Raw genomic sequence first — 20,498 nt, 5'->3', positions numbered from 1 at the left:
AGTCAGTTAACTCTCTTGCCTCGGGAAGATGGTGGGTGCCGTGTGGGTGCCCATCTTCCCGAGGCAAGTGAGTTAACTGACTATAAAAGTCTAGTTTAAAGTCAGTTAACTCTCTTGCCTCGGGATGATGGTGGGCGCCGTGTGGGTGCCCATCTTCCCGAGGCAAGTGAGTTAACTGACTATAAAAGTCTAGTTTAAACTACGGCGCCCACCATCATCCCGAGGCAAGAGAGTTAACTGACTATAAAAGTCCAGTTTAAAGTCAGATGACTCTCTTGCCTCGGGATGATGGTGGGCGCCGTGTGGGTGGTTGTGGCTGACCTTGCCCTTCTATCTGGGCTACATGTGCACAGACAACGATCCGACGCCTCTCCGAACACAGAAAACGGTCAGACAATCAAAGTCAACTGGAGCTTACATTGATGTCTTTGTGCTGGCATCAGCTGACCATGGGTCAAATCCCTGTTGAGCTGGCCAGACTATAATCTTTGGCCTGTCAGCGCCATACCCGTGATTGTGATCCACACTGGTCCGGCATCCCTGGATGACAACACGGGCAGAAGTTGTTCGTCATATCCAACTGGTCTGCAGCTCCTTTCAGACTAGTAGTTCATGTAAAATAGTCGACTAGTCCCTGAAGATTTCACTAGTATGAGACTAAAGACTAGTAGTGCATTTCAAATAGTCGACTAGTCCCTGAAGATTTCACTAGTATGAGACTAAAGACTAGTAGTGCATGTAAAATAGCCGACTAGTCCCTGAAGATTTCACTAGTATGAGACTAAAGACTAGTAGTGCATGTAAAATAGTCGACTAGTCCCTGAAGATTTCACTAGTATAAGACCAAGATGTGTTCCGATTGATTTCTCAGTGGATACATGTTCGGGCCACATGAAAAATAATTGCCACCTCCTTAACCAATCAGAAGGTAGTATTTTGATGTAAGGAAAGATAGACATGTTTCCCCCCTCCTTACATGGTATAGGGGGCCGGGGAGGGAACGCTTCCTGGAGGAGCGGGTGTGGCCCAGTCACGTGTGGCTATTGTGAAAGTTGAGATACATATTTCATATTTGCTAATAGTCTTAGCCTCAGTATTTATGCAGAAAATATTGGAATAGCAATGGTGACCGCAACATCTGTTGACAACAGACCCAGATGAGCTACAGTGCTGCGTTACTCGTATGGTAAGAGGCTGACATCAATATATTCTTACGGAAGCCTTCCTGTGATACTCATAACGTGACCAAGAAACGCAACAGGAATTTCTGCACATGATATGAGTGTTATTACTTCTAGTTTGGACTTAAAAATCCCAGTGATGCAGGATAATGCTAGGCTCGTGTCTGGGATGAAGACACTCTTTGACAATCGGTCAACCTCGCACCTTTCTGAAATAGATGCTCGTGTTCAGACTAAGTCTTCGAAGGAGCATCAATCGAACTGAAACAGAACAGAACTTAGCACCATTAATGACATGTGATACAAAACTTATTTGTAGTTTAAGGCTGCATGTGTGTATGTGGTCTGTAAATTAATCAAGTCTGGCGAGACAATCCAGTGATTGCTACTGTTTCCCAGATTACATAGGTAGTAGACTCCCTTGGGGCTTCCCTCCTACTCCAAGCTGACCTGTCGTGGTACGGCTGAAGTACTCTTCAAAGCAGCCACAAACCAAACTCACAGACAGACAGGTAGATAGGTAACTCTTCTGTGGACACATCTTTAGACACACAACATAACACTGATATCTTTCGTACATATTTTATTCATACTATATTTCCAAGAAATCAAACTGTTATGGATAACTTCTTTATTTAACAAAAGTTATATTTGGGACAACACTTTCTCAGTAAAGTAAGGATTCTAGATCTCATGGGGGTTGAGTCCCATCTGGGACCCATACTGATAGTATGTCAACATTATACACAAGGAAGTGGACGATGAGGATTCCTGTGTCTAAAGAGACGTCTTTAAAAGTTGTCTGAAGTTTGTTTTCATGTAAAACATAATTACTGAATTTTCTATACAAAAGTTGACAGTGTTAACTCAGCTCAAAGAACGTACATCAGTATATTAGGACACACTTTTTAAATTTCATATTTCACAGATTAATTACAGCTTTTCCACACAAGGTCGGTTGAAATAAAAATAAAAACAAATAGCTAAGCCAATCATTTACTGATTTATATGAAAGTCATTCTTCCCTAGAGTTTAAACTGCAACTGGCTTCTTGAATCACAGATAGACTAGACAGTGATGCAGACATGGAATTATATAGATGTATACATGGTCAGGAGACATAATAAATAGATAGTTTTAGGTTTCATTTATTTCTTTTCCAGCGGTGTGATGATGGTCATAAATTCATTCAATGAACGTCATGAATGTAATGGAAATATACACTGTCGTTTTCTCATGTGTACCGACCATTCCGCCATGACCGACAGTCGATAAAAATATACAAAACGTCTAAATATACTTGTTCGTAATTTATTTACATGAATAAGTATACAGTTGTGAAAAACATGTCTTTCTGACCACTCTGGTCATATTATTTCTTATGAACAAGGATTTTGTCTGAAAATATTTACGTGTATGTGACATGGGTGCATAATCAGAATTCGCCGTCATTCGCTTGGTGTTCAAACATGGCAGAGAAAGGCCGAGAAGCGCGGTAGCCACTTTACTAATCTCTCCATATTTCGTAATCCGTAGCATTGTATAAAGTATGAGTTGCACAATGTTAAAGCTAAGATGATTGGGGTGATAATGGTTAAAATTTTGACTTTGCGCACTCAATGTTTGATATCTAAATTCACGCTTTAAAAAGAGCATTTTCTCGGGACCATATATGGTCCCTTGGCACTATGCGGGTGTGAAAAGTGAGGGACCATATATGGTCCCGTGGCACCAAGAGGGTTAACCGAACAGCTGTCTTAGCTTAAACAATTGTGAGCTGATGTCGCTAAAAATACAATCATGTAATCCTGGTACATAAACAATGAATATTTGAATCTACAAACAGCCCTCCTAATACGGTGGAACACTACTTGTATACAAGAGACAATGGTAGCACTGTATAGATGGCACCACGTGGAAATGTAGTGGATGTGGTTAAGGTAGGCCCTGTTGTAGTGTTGTTGCATAGGTTGTTACTGTTGCTGCCAAATCGGTAAGGATGGTATCTAAAAGCAAAATGAATCCCCCTTCACAATTTTGAACATTTTGAATGAAAAACTGAAACAATTTATTGTGGCCTTACTGTGAAATACTCACACTGTTACACATCACTCATAACAACACCGAAATATTGTTATATGTCTTCAGTGTTGATGTGGAGGTGCGGTGCGTCAGGGGGATGTTTCAATATAGTGAGTAAGTGAGTATGGTTTTACGCTGCTTTTAGCAATATTCCAGCAATATCACGGCGGGGGACACCAGAAATGGGCTTCACACATTGTACCCATTTTGGGAATCGAACCCGTGACGAGCGAATGCTTTAACCACAAGACTACCCGACCGCACCTGTTTCATTATATGGACAATGAAGATGTAAATGTCTATAGATATATACATGCATTGAGAGGGACAGAAGAGAAAAACAGATGAGAAAAAAACAAAGTTATGAGTCTTTAACTGAACATATGACATATAGGAATGATACATCTCTGTACAAAACCATGCATTATAAGGGCTGGTAATTGTATATCAGGGTTAGTAGTGGGCCAGGAGACATTAGGGGAAGTCACCAAGAGACATCACAGTGTCTGGTGAAGAGGAACGTCAGGGAGGGTTATCATAAACATGGACCTTTATTGATTCCGGGACTTCCTTTCATTTAATCCCAAGGATATCTTAATGAGACAAACATTCTCCAAGCTGGGGTCTGAAACACTGGATCTGACAGGCTGACAGAGAGGCCACTGACAAACATTCTCCAAGCTGGGGTCTGAAACACTGGATCTGACAGGCTGACAGAGAGGCCACTGACAAACATTCTCCAAGCTGGAGTCTGAAACACTGGATCTGACAGGCTGACAGAGAGGCCACTGACAAACATTCTCCAAGCTGGGGTCTGAAACACTGGATCTGACAGGCTGACAGAGAGGCCACTGACAAACATTCTCCAAGCTGGGGTCTGAAACACTGGATCTGACAGGCTGACAGAGAGACCACTGACAAACATTTTCCAAGCTGGGGTCTGAAACACTGGATCTGACAGGCTGACAGAGAGGCCACTGACAAACATTCTCCAAGCTGGGGTCTGAAACACTGGATCTGACAGGCTGACAAAGAGACCACTGAACTTACTTCAAGGGGCTAAGGGTCAGGCAAGAAGTTGGGAAGGCTTGCAAGAAATGGACAAATCTTTGGAGCGGATTAGTCATGCATTTACCAATACCGGGTTTTACTGGTGCAAAACTGTGCATGAATGGACACAAATGGACACTGTGAGTACCAAGGGAACTGAACACATGATTGTGGACCCCATGTGTACATAATAACAGAGAGTCCCTTGGACTCAACAATAGCTCGGTCCCCATTCCCATCCCCATTCCACAGTGACAAAATGTATAGGATAGATGCTACACCTTGACCAAACAGTCACCGAAGAGCTGCCAGCAGCTTTTTTAGACAGAGACAGGAGGTGGAGATGAGAGAATTTGTCTATTTGAATCTTCTCAATTCCATTCAAAATCAACAGTGGGAGAGTTAGTACAGTATGTAATAAGACAAAACTCCACATTGATATAAATTAATGTAAAATACATAAAATACATGGCACCAAAATAGATCTGAATGTTCCATAAAGTTGATAAAATAAATATAGATGGTTTCAAACATATTTGATAAAAATATCAGTTACATTGTCTTAAAACACATTTCCACTAAAATAACAATTCTATACAGGTCATAACATGTAACAATATCTGGGGTGGAGCAAGTTGTGAGGGGTAGTGGTTTTCCCAATGAAGTGAGGAACACATTGTTTCTCCCGTGGACTTGAAAAATAGATAGACAATAGACATGACAAAATGTACATATTGACAACACAGACACCTAGTAGCTGCCACTAAGCTTATGAGATGGAGGTGTGTGTCTTCACCAAATAGATGATCTCCCAGTCACGCACACTCTTCTGACAGATGGGGCTGAGATGTGTGTCTTCACCAAATAAATGATCTCCCAGTCGCGCACACCGCTCCGACAGATGGGGCTGAGGTGTGTGTCTATACCACATAGATGATCTCCCAGTCGCGCACACTCTTCCGACAGATGGGGCTGAGATGTGTGTCTTCACCAAATAGATGACCTCCCAGTCGCGCACACCCTTCCGACAGATGGGGCTGAGATGTGTGTCTATACCATATAGATGATCTCCAAGTCGCGAACACTCTTCCGACAGATGGGGCTGAGATGTGTGTCTTCACCAAATAGATGATCTCCCAGTAGATGGGGCTGAGATGTGTGTCTTCACCAAATAGATGATCTCCCAGTAGATGGGGCTGAGATGTGTGTCTTCACCAAATAGATGATCTCCCACTCGCGCACACTCTTCTGACAGATGGGGCTGAGATGTGTGTCTTCACCAAATAGATGACCTCCCAGTCGCGCACACTCTTCCGACAGATGGGGCTGAGATGTGTGTCTTCACCAAATAGATGACCTCCCAGTCGCGCACACCCTTCCGACAGATGGGGCTGAGATGTGTGTCTATACCATATAGATGATCTCCAAGTCGCGAACACTCTTCCGACAGATGGGGCTGAGATGTGTGTCTTCACCAAATAGATGATCTCCCAGTAGATGGGGCTGAGATGTGTGTCTTCACCAAATAGATGATCTCCCAGTAGATGGGGCTGAGATGTGTGTCTTCACCAAATAGATGATCTCCCACTCGCGCACACTCTTCTGACAGATGGGGCTGAGATGTGTGTCTTCACCAAATAGATGATCTCCCAGTAGATGGGGCTGAGATGTGTGTCTTCACCAAATAGATGATCTCCCACTCGCGCACACTCTTCTGACAGATGGGGCTGAGATGTGTGTCTTCACCAAATAGATGATCTCCCAGTAGATGGGGCTGAGATGTGTGTCTTCACCAAATAGATGATCTCCCAGTCGCGCACACTCTTCTGACAGATGGGGCTGAGATGTGTGTCTTCACCAAATAGATAATCTCTCAGTAGATGGGGGCTGAGATGTGTGTCTTCACCAAACAGATGATCTCCCAGTCGCGCACACTCTTCCGACAGATGGGGCATGTTTTTCTGTTGAATTTGGAGCACGCTGAGGCTCTTCTAGACTCAAACAATGACAGACAATAGAAACAACAAAATGTACACAAGGATAAAACAGACAGCTAACAGCTGCCACTAAGGATATGAGTGTCTACGCGACAAAGATGACCTCCCAGTCATGCACACTGTTCCGACAGATGGGGCTGAGGTGAGTGTCTACGCTACATAGATGACCTCCCAGTCACGCACACTGTTCCGACAGATGGGGCTGAGGTGAGTGTCTACGCGACAAAGATGACCTCCCAGTCATGCACACTGTTCCGACAGATGGGGCTGAGGTGAGTGTCTACGCGACAAAGATGACCTCCCAGTCATGCACACTGTTCCGACAGATGGGGCTGAGGTGTGTGTCTACGCTACATAGATGACCTCCCAGTCTCGCACACTGTTCCGACAGATGGGGCTGAGGTGTGTGTCTACGCCACATAGATGACCTCCCAGTCACGCACACTGTTCCGACAGATGGGGCACGTCTTCCCGATGAAGTGGGGGGCACACTGCGTGCCACAGCACACGTGTCGACACGGGCGGAACAGACACTGGGCCTCCTCCTCCAGACACACCTTGCACCGGGCGTAGGCGGGGTCGGCGGGGACAGCCGGGGCAGGGACAGCAGCAGCAGCAGCAGCATTGTTGACTGGGCCGTTGTTCTGTATGTTGTTAGCTGCAGAACAAACAAGATGGAGTTTAATGAAATACAGATATCGAGATTGATCAGATTTTCATAGCCAAGAATCCTGGAGTGTCACATTTTATTCTGATTATAAGGTCTAGGGGAAGCCTGTCTTTGCATGGGTTTAACAACGAGGCAATCATGGCAGGATTAGAGGGAATTTTTTTTCAGCAGTGACCACCTTGATGACAAGGTTTTGACAGGTGCAAAAAGGAGAGAAGGCATCTGAACACTGTGTCTTTGAACCACAGAACTACAAGCTTGTACTGGCCTCCGTGTCATCAAGTAGTGTTACTTCACTCCAGCAGTACTACACTGAAACCAAGCTGACATATTTTGTATCTGACTATACAAATATCTACAATTATCCAGTCCATAGAGGCCATAAACAGCTGATTTATCTTAAGGACATATTTCCATGTCTTTTTAAAATGTAAAATGTTGTTTTCCAGCCTCTGAAATTTGGTAACCCAACTGAACATTGTGCCAAGTATACATTAACATTAAATCAGGTCTCCAAAAATAATCATATCATGTAAAGAGTTATTGATGCGATAAACCAGTCCAATAAACTTGGTACCAGTATCCAATAAATATGACGGACAAATGACCTGAGCCGTGTCTCCACATACACATATGCCTTGTACAACTGGTTCAAACAATAGAAAATATATAATATACAAAATGACTCCCACTTACATTTTGAAACAGTTGGATGCAAATTTGATAATTATTTCCCTGTGGCCTAAAACCCTGCGACAACCTACCTTGTAGAAGCTGCCTCAGTCTCTCCAGCTCCTCCGCCTGTCTCCTGTTCTCCTCCGCCTGTCTCCTGTTCTCCTCCACCTGTCTCCTGTTCTCCTCAGCCTGCCTCCTCATCTCCACAGCCAGACTGTTCAGCTCCCTCTGTTTCCTGTCCAGCTCCTCTCCCTGGTGTCCCAGCTGGTGGTCCTTGTCCTGCAGCTGGTGGTCCTTGTCCTGCACCACCTGGGCGTGTCTCTGCCCCTGTCTCTGGATGACCTGGGCCTGTGCCTGCAGCCTGGCAGTCAGTGCCTGCATCTCACACCGCCGCTGTGCCTGCTCCCGACTCAGCTCTGTGTGGTACTCCTCGTGGGTGCGCTCCATCTCCTCAACCTTCCTCACCAGCAGCTGGTCCTTCTGCTGGATCTCCTCACTCTGTCTGATGAGACTCAGGTCCTTGGTGTGGATTGTCTCCCTTTGTCTCTGTAGCTGGGAGAAGTTGGCGTCGGAGGCTCGCAGGGTGCCGAGGAGCAGCGCCTCGTTAGGGTACAACCCACCTGTCATGGAGAGGGTAGTTGTGAAGATGCAGTGTGGGGACCTCATAACTAAGAGACATGGTTTTTAATTTTTTGGTTAACAGATTCAACCCACCAATACAATACTGTGGCAATTAAAACAGACATAGTTTGACTGCAGCCAAGCCACTAGTCTGAAGTCCCAGTCTAATCTGGTAAAATGTCTTTCAATCTAATAAGATCAGCTGATAATTATCCAATCGGTTAAAAACAAATCTACTGTAAAAGGTTGGATTTGATACTCAAAAGCTCTGTGCACAGACTGTAAATGTATTTTTATTTGCCTGGCACCTCCATCGGTGATGAGTTAGAAAAACAAATAGACACATCTACAAAAATAATTAAAAAGTCAAGTAATAAAATGTAAACTTTTTAAATGATAACTGATCAATGCATTGTCTACAGCCACTGCAAAAAGAACAAATGTCCTCAGAAATACAACTATATTCTGTGTTATTGTATAATGCTTAACATCCTGCATATCCAGAAATAAGGAAACATGTATCTTTTTTCCAATTAAAACAACCAAACAAGCAAAAATTCTAGACAACACAAATCTATTCTTATTCTGACCGACCCAAGCTTAGCAAAATTCATAAAACCATTAAAACAGTGTGGCCTTAAACATGAGAACGTCTTGTAGGCTACCAGGGTAGTTTGGGAACAGTGTCAACGACTTGTAGATTAAACTCTCAGTCTCATTTAGGCTTAAAACAATAAAAGTATTGGTTCTCAGGCAATGACTGGAAAATATAGTGCGGGCGGCAGTGGTGTTTTTTTCCTAGTTCCATCTAGTATGTAACCAAACAAACAGTTGTGTACCATCAACCTGGGAAAGGGCCTCCCTACTTAAACAAGCATACAAACTCTTCTTGCCACCACGACCGTAACATGAGATACACAGTATAGCAGTGTGCATGTGAAGGGAAGTAACTCTGTGCTGTATGGATCGTATTGTTTTTAGCTATTAGGATTTGTTTGAAAATGGAAATAAAACTGAAACATGTGGTGGACTTTATGATGATGCGGGCAGTGCCTGAGAAACAAGATTATTATTCTTTTCAACCTTAGTAAAAGAAAACACATTAAAGGGAGATAATATTAAAAACATATTCAAGGGAGATAATCTCAATTTTTAAATGTTATTTAGATCATGTAGAAGCAAATGAATGATGTTTCTTTGTTTGTTTGTTGTTTAACGCCGCACTCAGCAATATTCCAGCTATATGACGACAGTCTGTAAATAATCGAGTCTGGACCAGACAATCCAGTGATTGACATCATGAGCATCGATCCACGCAATTAGGATACGATGACATGCATCAACCAAGTCAGCGAGTCTGACAACCCGATCCCGTTAGTCCTCTCTTACGACAATGAATGACTCTGATAAGAAGAGTGAAGGATTCACGTTAGTTTACAGGCAGGATGACCAGTGACCTCAACATGAGCACAATACACTCACGGGACAAGATAAAGAATTTGAGAACAGCTTGTCGGATTTGCTGTACATCATACTGACATGCCAAGGCTGCCTTGATGGCCGCCATGTCCAGACACGGGCGGAGAGGGGAGGGCGTGGCTGGGCTGCCACACTGGTCTGTGAAAAAAATGACATGTTCATTAAACATGGAAAAATATTATTTTATTGAACTCAGATGAACATGACATTTGTTCTTTCCACAGAAACTTGAATTTCATAGATCTACAGACTTGTACACTCATAACTGAATCCTACTCATATTTCCTTTGATTGTTGATATACCTATGTTGATATTCCTGATTTTCTATCCAAAGCCTCCAATAAACACACACAGACCGGGTAATGTACCAGAAAAAGACGTCTGAAGAAAATTAGTTTGTGATAGGGGTGTGAGGTAACGATGCGATTTTCCTACATATTTTGACATATGACAGTTCTTCATGGGTTATGTGTGTGAGTTGCTTTTAACAGTATTCCAGTTATATCACGGCGTGTCTGCTTAATGTGGGAGGAAAGCCCGAAGTGATGCAGGTCTCAGACGTTTACCACTTCGGTGAAACCCACAAACACGGGTATGGTGCTGACAAACCTAGAAACATAATCGGGGTGAACCGGGATTCGATCCCACAATCATAGGTTTCTGGCATGCCCAAGGGACGCAACTCTGCACAGCGAATTGCGGTGCCTTAGACGACTGGGCCACATGGCCCCTACATGGGTGATGTAAGCACTACTGAGGAATGTAGTGTAGGCGATACCTGTGAAGGGTTGACAGTTATGTTTTGATAAACATTTAATTCGGTATCAATTTTCCAAAAGTAATATGTATGAAACAGACAATTATTTTCAAAAATTAATATTTATTAAATACAACAATAACTTACAACTATTTGAGCTAACATTTCCCTAGTGTCTCATATCACAAATCATGGCGTCAAAACTGTTTGCACAAAACTATCAGAGCGAGCCTAAATTAGCCTGTATTGATCATGTTGATAGTGAAACACATGGGTTGCTGACAATAACCTCTTTCAAAAAATACTCAATTTTGTTTTTTTTTAAAGTAATATTAATGAAAAACTCCATGTGAGTTGAACACAAACTGGTTGATAGCAATAACTGCTTTCAGTCGGGCTATACTGAACATGGAGAATCTCACCCATAAACAATGTAAAGTAGGTACAGCCATGTGTATTGCGATATGTATCATATCAGGAGGTAGGCATACACTGACACCATTAATATTTCCCTTTATCATGTCAATATTTGTGATTATTGCAGTACACAGAAGACTTTGTCCATCACCCACCTTCAGCTGTGTCGCTCTCTGTCAGAGCCTGTGAAAGAGAACAAAGATATTACAGGTCATGATATATAATGTTAGAAGTTATTTTCAGAATGAACACATTCTCGGGGTTTGGCCTCAACCAGATACCGACTACGCTGATGATTGGTTGGACATACTACTTATACAAATGTTACATGCAACACTACCTAATTAAGTCTATAAACCTGGAACAAGGAGTGTCACAGTTCCAGTCTGAGTGGTGGGTTATTTATTTGTTATTTTCATGTCATGTTTGGAGTCATTTCAATCAATACACTTAGCGTAGTGTCTTGTTGGAGTGTCAAGGTACGACACTTTCTGCTCAATCACTCAACATGCCTAACACATTATGTGAATAAGACATTTTCGGAACATACTTTATACTTACTATCAACAAAAGATCATTTGTCAGTAGATGATACAATTAGTAGGGAAGTGATTTTTTATTTTCCAGCTGAAAGTTGAAATACGAGTTATACCTATTGGCTAAAGAAGTCATCATTTTAATATCAGTGAGTGGTGTTTGTTGTCGAAACTTAAATTAAAGTCATACCTTAAAAATCTAACATATTTAACATTTTGCTCTGAAAAATTTCAAACACCATTACTTGCATAATAATGTATAAACTGCACTTAGTATTATCAAGGAAGTACTGACATTATTGGTGTGAGGGTTCCCAGAAATATGTCTTAAAGGTGGGCAGGTAAACAGCTGCAGTATATAGACTATATACATAGAAACTATACACCCTTGTTTGATGGTGCCTAAAGAAAGTATACACCCATGTTTGATGGTGACTAAAGAAAGTATACACCCATGTTTGATGGTGCCTAAAGAAAGTATACACCCTTGTTTGATGGTGCCTAAAGAAAGTATACACCCATGTTTGATAGTGATTTAAGAAAGTATACACTCATGTTTGATGGTGACTAAAGAAAGTATACACCTTGTTTGATGGTGACTAAAGAAAGTATACACCTTGTTTGATGGTGACTAAAGAAAGCATACACCCATGTTTGATGGTGACTAAAGAAAGTATACACCCATGTTTGATGGTGACTAAAGAAAGTATACACCCTTGTTTGATGGTGCCTAAAGAAAGTATACACCCATGTTTGATAGTGATTTAAGAAAGTATACACCCATGTTTGATGGTGACTAAAGAAAGTATACACCTTGTTTGATGGTGACTAAAGAAAGTATACACCTTGTTTGATGGTGACTAAAGAAAGCATACACCCATGTTTGATGGTGACTAAAGAAAGTATACACCCCTGTTTGATGGTGACTAAAGAAAGTATACACCCATGTTTGATGGTGACTAAAGAAAGTATACACCCATGTTTGATGGTGCCTAAAGAAAGTATACACCCATGTTTGATAGTGATTTAAGAAAGTATACACTCATGTTTGATGGTGACTAAAGAAAGTATACACCCATGTTTGATGGTGCCTAAAGAAAGTATACACCCATGTTTGATGGTGACTAAAGAAAGTATACACCCATGTTTGATGGTGCCTAAAGAAAGTATACTCCCTTGTTTGATGGTGACTAAAGAAAGTATACACCCATGTTTGATAGTGATTTAAGAAAGTATACACTCATGTTTGATGGTGACTAAAGAAAGTATACACCCATGTTTGATGGTGCCTAAAGAAAGTATACACCCATGTTTGATGGTGACTAAAGAAAGTATACACCCATGTTTGATGGTGACTAAAGAAAGTATACACCTTGTTTGATGGTGACTAAAGAAAGTATACACCCATGTTTGATGGTGCCTAAAGAAAGTATACACCCATGTTTGATGGTGACTAAAGAAAGTATACACTCATGTTTGATGGTGACTAAAGAAAGTATACACCCATGTTTGATGGTGACTAAAGAAAGTATACACCCATGTTTGATGGTGACTAAAGAAAGTATACACCTTGTTTGATGGTGACTAAAGAAAGTATACACCCATGTTTGATGGTGCCTAAAGAAAGTATACACCCTTGTTTGATGGTGACTAAAGAAAGTATACACCCATGTTTGATAGTGATTTAAGAAAGTATACACTCATGTTTGATGGTGACTAAAGAAAGTATACACCCATGTTTGATGGTGACTAAAGAAAGTATACACCTTGTTTGATGGTGACTAAAGAAAGTATACACCTTGTTTGATGGTGACTAAAGAAAGTATACACCTTGTTTGATGGTGACTAAAGAAAGTATACACCTTGTTTGATGGTGACTAAAGAAAGTATACACCCATGTTTGATGGTGACTAAAGAAAGTATACACCCTTGTTTGATGGTGACTAAAGAAAGTATACACCCATGTTTGATGGTGACTAAAGAAAGTATACACCCTTGTTTGATGGTGACTAAAGAAAGTATACAGCCATGTTTGATGGTGACTAAAGAAAGTATACAGCCATGTTTGATGGTGGCAAAAAATGAAACAAACAAGAAATGTTTATCCGATGGTGATGGCATCATTCCTGTGTTTTTGGACCTTGAGTGTTTCTGTGACTGTTTCCAGCCTAGTCATCTTTTGAATTTTTTTGTAATCTTTGGTCAAATCAAATTTTCGAGTGTATATTTTCTTTGCCAGTTTATTTTACATACTGCCACTGTATACAGAGTATAGTTGCAATGGATTCACTGCACAAGTAACACACACCCCAACACTAGAGACCTATCTACAATAACAAGAACAGAGAATAGTTACAATGGATTCACTACACAAGAAACACGTACCCCAACACTAGAGACCTATCTACAATAACAAGAACATTGTTACAAATGTAATATCAAACTGTGTTATAACATACCTCAGCCTCCTGAGCCTCCAAAGTAAAGTTATCTCCCTTGTGCTGCTTCACAAAGACACAGTGAGGGGCGTGTCTGGCATGCTGCACCCAGGGGTTGGCCTCGGGCTTCCAGTGATGCAGGCCACACCCACAGGCAAAACACACAACCTTGTCTGTGTACCCTGGTGAATATAGATGTTATAGGTATAACTATAATAACCCATGATATATCCACCACTATACAGAAACACACAACCTTGTCTGTGTACCCTGGTGAATATAGATGTTATATGTATAACTATAATAACCCATGATATATCCATCACTATACAGAAACACACAACCTTGTCTGTGTACCCTGGTGAATATAGATGTTATATGTATAACTATAATAACCCATGATATATTATATACAGGGTTTATGATCCACCACTATACAGAAACACACAACCTTGTCTGTGTACCCTGGTGAATATAGATGTTATATGTATAACTATAATAACCCATGATATATTATATACAGGGTTTATGATCCACCACTATACAGAAACACACAACCTTGTCTGTGTACCCTGGTGAATATAGATGTTATATGTATAATTATAATAATCCATTATATATCATATACAGGGTTTATGATCCATCACTATGCAGAAATGCATTGCTTGGAGACAGAAAATATATAAGCTGAGTCCTGAGGGAATGTACAAAAATTAAACATTCTACATGAAAATGGTTTATTAATTTCATTAGTGGTTTGAAAAGTCCAAGTCTTTTATACACCCAAGTTACCACCGCTGTCCTAGAAAAAAACAATTTGTGGAATGTTGTCAACAATCTTAAGCTATGACGTCATTCCTAGAGTGACGTCATTATGGCCTTACATCACAATAAGATTCAAATGATTCAACAATGCCGTCCAGGTGATGTAAACAATACACTGGTGTGTGCAAAGTGATATTAACACCCGTGCACATACAATTTTTATTTCTAACCCTTTGGGTAATAATATAATATATACAGGGTTTATGATCCAACACTATGCAGAAATGCATTGATTGGACATAGATACACAAACTGAAGCATTCTACATGAAATCTAGTTGTTTGAAAAGTCCATCTCTTTCAAACACCCAAGTTTGTTATCATGACTATTACATATTTAGACAGTTCATTGAGTACCATTGCAGGGCCCTCACATATCTCATCAGAAGCCTGAAATTTAATACCGTATTCAACGTAATAAGCGCCCCGCTCTAATAAGCGCCACAGCGATATTTACTAATATATTAGCTAGTGAACAATACCAATTAGCACCCCTTCCGATTGATCAATGTTCACAAGACTTATTTATTCATGCATAATATGTGTGTTATATGCATCCTTAATTATGGGAAATTATATTCTGGAAAAATATATCCGTCGGATATAAACATTTCAGGCTGTCAGCATCAACCACGAAATTTATCTTTCAACTCTGTTTTTCACCAAAATAATATTCTAAAAAGAGCCCCCTATTTCTAATTTTGAGAGTTACCTGGGTGCTTATTATGTCGAATACAGTATCTGTATTGGGGCTCTCTGAACCCTAGTTAGTTCAGCAAAAACAGATAAAACCACATAAAGGATATGTATATCACACACGACTACACACATATACGGGTCATTCTCAAAAAATGTCAGAATTTCAACTAAGCAAAAACATCAAAATTGTCTTTTGTAAAATTCCTTTTTTATTGACTCAGTACACAAAGTAACTTCTGAATAATAATGTTAAGCAAAATGACACCTTAATAATCAATGATGTCCTAATTATGATAATTAATTAACACTGAATAGGAAAAATATGTCTGTCCTGTTACCATTTTAACAATTATATTTTCTGTAACAATATTTTTCAAAGTTCAACACAAATCATGTCAGTTCTTGTTTTTAAATGTATTGTTTAATATTTCAATGAGCACAATTAAAAAGAGATTGGATACATTATTTTATGGACAGATTTGTCCAGCATTTGAGTCAAATGAAAACATTTGAATTCATTCAAATCCAATATGACAAACATACCCTGATTATTGCATCTTATATTTGACACATATACTTCATTAGATGATATATGTTTGAATTCAAATATGTTCTTCTGAAAAATAAATATAAATAATCAGTATATTTCTATTTTAAGTGCTGGTAACAGGACAGACAACGTAGTAACAGGACGGACAATTGAAAGTAACAGGACGGACAATCGGCTTTGATTGCAGATAACTATAATGTTCAGGAGTTTCAAGATTTTGAAATATCTGACAATTACGAAAAAAGTATGTGCAATTGATTACACCTGAACATATAAGGTGTAATTAACTGAATATTCTTGTATGTAATCTGAACTATAGAAACCGGTCGGTAACAGGACGGACAATTGAAAGTAACAGGACGGACAAACTTATGTTTGCAGTCAACTATCCTGTTCAGAAGTTCAAAGTTTTGAACTCTGACAAATAAGAAAATGTTTTGCTTAATTAACAGTATCTGATCATATGGATGTTATTAACTGAAGGTTCTTCTATGTAATCTGAATGTAGGATACTGGTAGGTAACAGCACAGACGGAAGTAACGCCAAAGACAATAACTTTTGCATTTTGGGTTAATCCCTAGAATTACAAAGAATTTAAATTGATTTAAACTTACACTAAATAGTCATGTGACAGTTTTTGTCATGAAGCAACAACACAATAACCAACTTTATCCATGTCAAACATCAACATAATCTGGAGAAAAAAAACTTGTCAGAAGATTTCCTGTTGAAGCTGTATTCTTTTGCAATTGTATTCGCAAATACTCAAATAAACAGTCTGAATGGATGAATTATAGTTTCCTTAAAAGTACAATTCACTTGTATCTATGATTATTTGATTAGTGCCAGAATTAAATGGTGCCTTTCATTCACCCAGAAACCACAGGTTGTTTATTGTTTCTGTTTTATCATATCTGTAATAGCTTCCCAGTAAATGTTTTCAACACTGAAGTGGGAAGCAGTGCCTTCAATCTTCTTTCGTTCAGGAATGATGGTAATAATGTCCTCGTGCTTGTACCAGCATTTGTCCAGCAGGAGTCTTGGCCAAAAGAATCATTTTTGATCCCATTTTTTTGCCAGGCTTGTGCATGCATTCCACATATATATCATAGGTAGAAACATCTATGTATCCAGGATATGTAAAACCATCATATAACACAACCACACATTTTCCAAGACACTCTTCTGTATCATCTGGAACCGATAGTAAAATGTCACTCTCACTTTTCTCAACCTCACCCTTCTCCACCACACCACCTGTCCTCTCCACCTTTTTCTCAACCTCACCCTTCTCCACCAAACCATCTGTCCTCTCCACACTTTTCTCAACCTCACCCTTCTCCACCACACCACCTGTCCTCTCCACCTTTTTCTCAACCTCACCCTTCTCCACCAAACCATCTGTCCTCTCCACACTTTTCACAACCTCACCCTTTTCCACCACACCACCTGTCTTCTCCACCCTTCTGTTGTTTTTTCATCAGATAACTATCTTCAACAAAGTAGTCTATTTTTTTATGTATATATGTTTTCTTCTGAACTGTGATAAATTTGAAAACATATCTCTTAATGTTTCATAAAATTAGAATATTTAGTGATTGGATAAGAAACGTTAGATAAAGATGACCAAATGTCTGTGCTGTTACTTTTAAGTCTTAACCAATTTTTTTCATTTAGCTTGGAAGATTTGTTCAGCCATAGCCTCTTGAATGCCTGTGTTATTTCAAAAGAATTATTTGTGTTAATATGGTAATTATATTATTGATTGGTTATACTATGAAAGACAGTTTAAGGTGATGATAAGTCTGTGCTGTTACCACGGAATGTCTGTGCTGTTACTTTTTCATCCGATAACTATCTTCAACAAAGTAGTCTATTTTTTATGTATATGTTTTCTTCTAAACTGTGATAAATTTCAAAACATATGTCTTAATGTTTCATAAAATTTGAATATTGAGTAATTGGACAAGAATAGTTAGATAAGCTGACCAAATGTCTGTGCTGTTACCAATATTTTTCTCTGCTGTTACTTTTAAGTCTTGAGCAACTTGTTTTTATTCAGCTTGGAAGATTTGTACAACTATAGCCTTTTGAATGTCTGTGTTATTTCAAAAGGAATTATTTGAGTTATTATGGTAATTATATTATTGATTGGTTAAACAAGGAAAGACAGTTTAAGATGATGATAAGTCTGTGCTGTTACCACCAGTGTCTGTCCTGTTACATGTTTGAAGGTAACAGCACAGACAGTAACAGCATAGACAAATTGACATTAATTACAGGTTTTTTTAATGAGACCTCCCTTGAAATGTTGAGACCACATGGCATTGTGAACAGTTCATATTTTCTAATATTCTGAAAAAATGGTTTTAGAAAAAAATATTTGTTTTGGCAAAGATGAGCAGTAACAGCACATACATAAGAAAAGAGTATTCATGATAGGAATAAACTTCCCTGTCAAGCAAAATTATCCAAGGTCTTCTCTCACTTGAAGGACACTGCTGCCATGATAGTACAGGAAGTAAGCTGTATTTCTGTTATTTTGAATTATGGGAATCTTGAAGGATTATTTATTTTTCAGTTTTGATCCATCCTGGTAACAGGACAGACACTTTTTTATGTACAAGTGTTTCTTACCAAAAACCAATATAAATAAAAGAGTGTATCTTCAAAAGATAATTTTATATCATGAGTTAGAAAGGTAATGTACAATATATAAACATTATTTACATAATATTTTTTATTTTTAGCAACATTAAACAATGTTGATGTGCAAACATAGGGTTACGGACACACCCTTCAGCTCAATTTAACCGCAATTAAGCAGTTTTAATTAAAATAAAATACCTAATAAGAAATACTGAAACTTAACTTTCAGACACCATGGTATGTTCTACAAAAAACACTTGTGTTTAAACACATCTAAAATAAATATTTTAATTGTTATTCAACTCGGACTAAAAAACTCACTTTTTTTGAGAATGACCCATACATCAATACTAAAACATAGAACCTGTCATCAGTATAGACAGTTTATAAATGATTAAAAGTATCCCGTATAGTTGTTATAGACCATTTACATTTTGCACATTAGCATGATAAGGCAAGTACAGTACAACTTGCTGAACATGTTGATAATTTGGAAACTGTTTTGTATGACACATTCTTGAACTTGATAACAATTTAGCAGTAGAAATGTTTTCATGTGACAAATGCTTGAATGTAGCTTACCTGTGAAATAGAACCCTGCTTGGCAAAGTTGATCAGCTGTTGGTCTTATTTGTTCAGACCAATATTTAAATGTTTCTAGTCTGTCCTGCATTTCCTCAAACTGGGGGTGTTTAAACATAGGATCACCACTCACAAAGCTGTTGTCACAAGATTGTCCTAGATGTTGTGATCTGATCTTGTTTTCCAAGTCTCTTGGAATATTTCCAATATCCAGGTACTTGATGACAGGACAATTCTTGGACATCTCCTGGTGTCTCTTGACAGGTTCATCCACATCATACAACATCTCCAGCCCACAGAACACACACCTGACCACGCCCCCCTCCCCCTGGTACACAAACCCCGACCCCGCCCACACCTCAGCCCGTGGGTGGGTAGGGCTAGGGAAGGTGAGGAGACGGTGACTCCCAAACAACATCGACCCCATTCGTTCATCACTTTCAATGACCTGATTTTCAGAATCCAACTGCTCGGGCGTTCTGGGAGTATTATATCTGTCGTACACAGCCAGAACGCTCTGTTCCTGAACACCAGAGCCTGTGTCACTTGGTGTGTCCACCGTCGACGTCGGTGTGCTCATCTGCAAACGTCGTCGGACGTTACGGGGGTCACCTGGTCGGATTCTCCCGGGTCTCCGAGCTGTCAAAAGTGCCGGTGTGTGTCTCGCTAAGAAGGCACAGTCCGGACTAAGGACACGGTGCACGGCCATCGGCGACTCGCCTGACCATCCCCGGAACGACACAGAACACTGGAAACACTTCACCTCGTCCCCCAGAGCTCCAGGGTGGCGATAAAACCCAGCTTTTGACAACTTCATGGGGGAATTGTATGTCAACAACGACGCGTGGTTCCTCCGGCCCGGCTCTGGTAGAGGGTACTCCTGGAAACTGGCGAGTCTCCTGAGGCTGTCATCCATGCCACTAACGGAACCGGTATCCATGGTAACAGAATCACAACAATTCCACGGGAGATGCACTTTAGATTCAACACAAAAGGCAAATTAGGGTAACACTTTCCAAAATATCAACAGAAGTCGGCCATGTTTCTTGGGATATTCCGGTAGAGGGAGATAATCTTGGTAGTACAATTTCTAAAAATAGATGTACGCTGCGTGTCATTTCATGTTAGTCGAATATTTAATACAATTTGATAATATAGATTAGGCATACGATGGTGAATGTACCCAAACAAAGAATAAACCCACCAGCTAGTAGAAAAAGCGTAGCAACACATTCCATGTATTAAGAATGCAAATATAATAATCAATCTATTAAAATATAATGTATGAA

At 39.8% G+C, this 20,498-nt stretch overlaps 1 protein-coding gene across 2 annotated transcripts; it reads right to left on the bottom strand.

Annotated features, from left to right (window-relative positions):
- Positions 1-1,841: 1,841 nt before the first annotated feature.
- Positions 1,842-20,241, bottom strand: LOC139458153 (baculoviral IAP repeat-containing protein 3-like). 2 transcript variants are annotated; one of them, XM_071239476.1, is made up of 6 exons: positions 19,210-20,241; positions 13,926-14,086; positions 11,086-11,113; positions 9,759-9,893; positions 7,745-8,275; positions 1,842-6,968 (listed from the first exon to the last, which is right to left on the bottom strand). In XM_071239476.1, the coding sequence occupies exons 1-6, from the start codon at positions 20,147-20,149 to the stop codon at positions 6,721-6,723; spliced, it is 2,043 nt and encodes a 680-aa protein (XP_071095577.1). In that variant the 5' UTR covers positions 20,150-20,241; the 3' UTR covers positions 1,842-6,720. The 2 variants fall into 2 exon arrangements, with proteins under 2 accessions (XP_071095577.1, XP_071095578.1); XM_071239477.1 differs by having other exon boundaries at positions 9,816-9,893.
- Between the last annotated feature and the right edge of the window lie 257 nt (positions 20,242-20,498).

Source organism: Haliotis cracherodii, unplaced genomic scaffold, assembly GCF_022045235.1.
Source record: "Haliotis cracherodii isolate W230 unplaced genomic scaffold, xgHalCrac1.p SCAF_12, whole genome shotgun sequence".
Lineage (NCBI taxonomy): Eukaryota > Metazoa > Mollusca > Gastropoda > Lepetellida > Haliotidae > Haliotis > Haliotis cracherodii.
The sequence above is the reverse complement of the archived record's forward strand: the minus strand, read 5'-3'. Positions and strand labels throughout refer to the sequence as shown.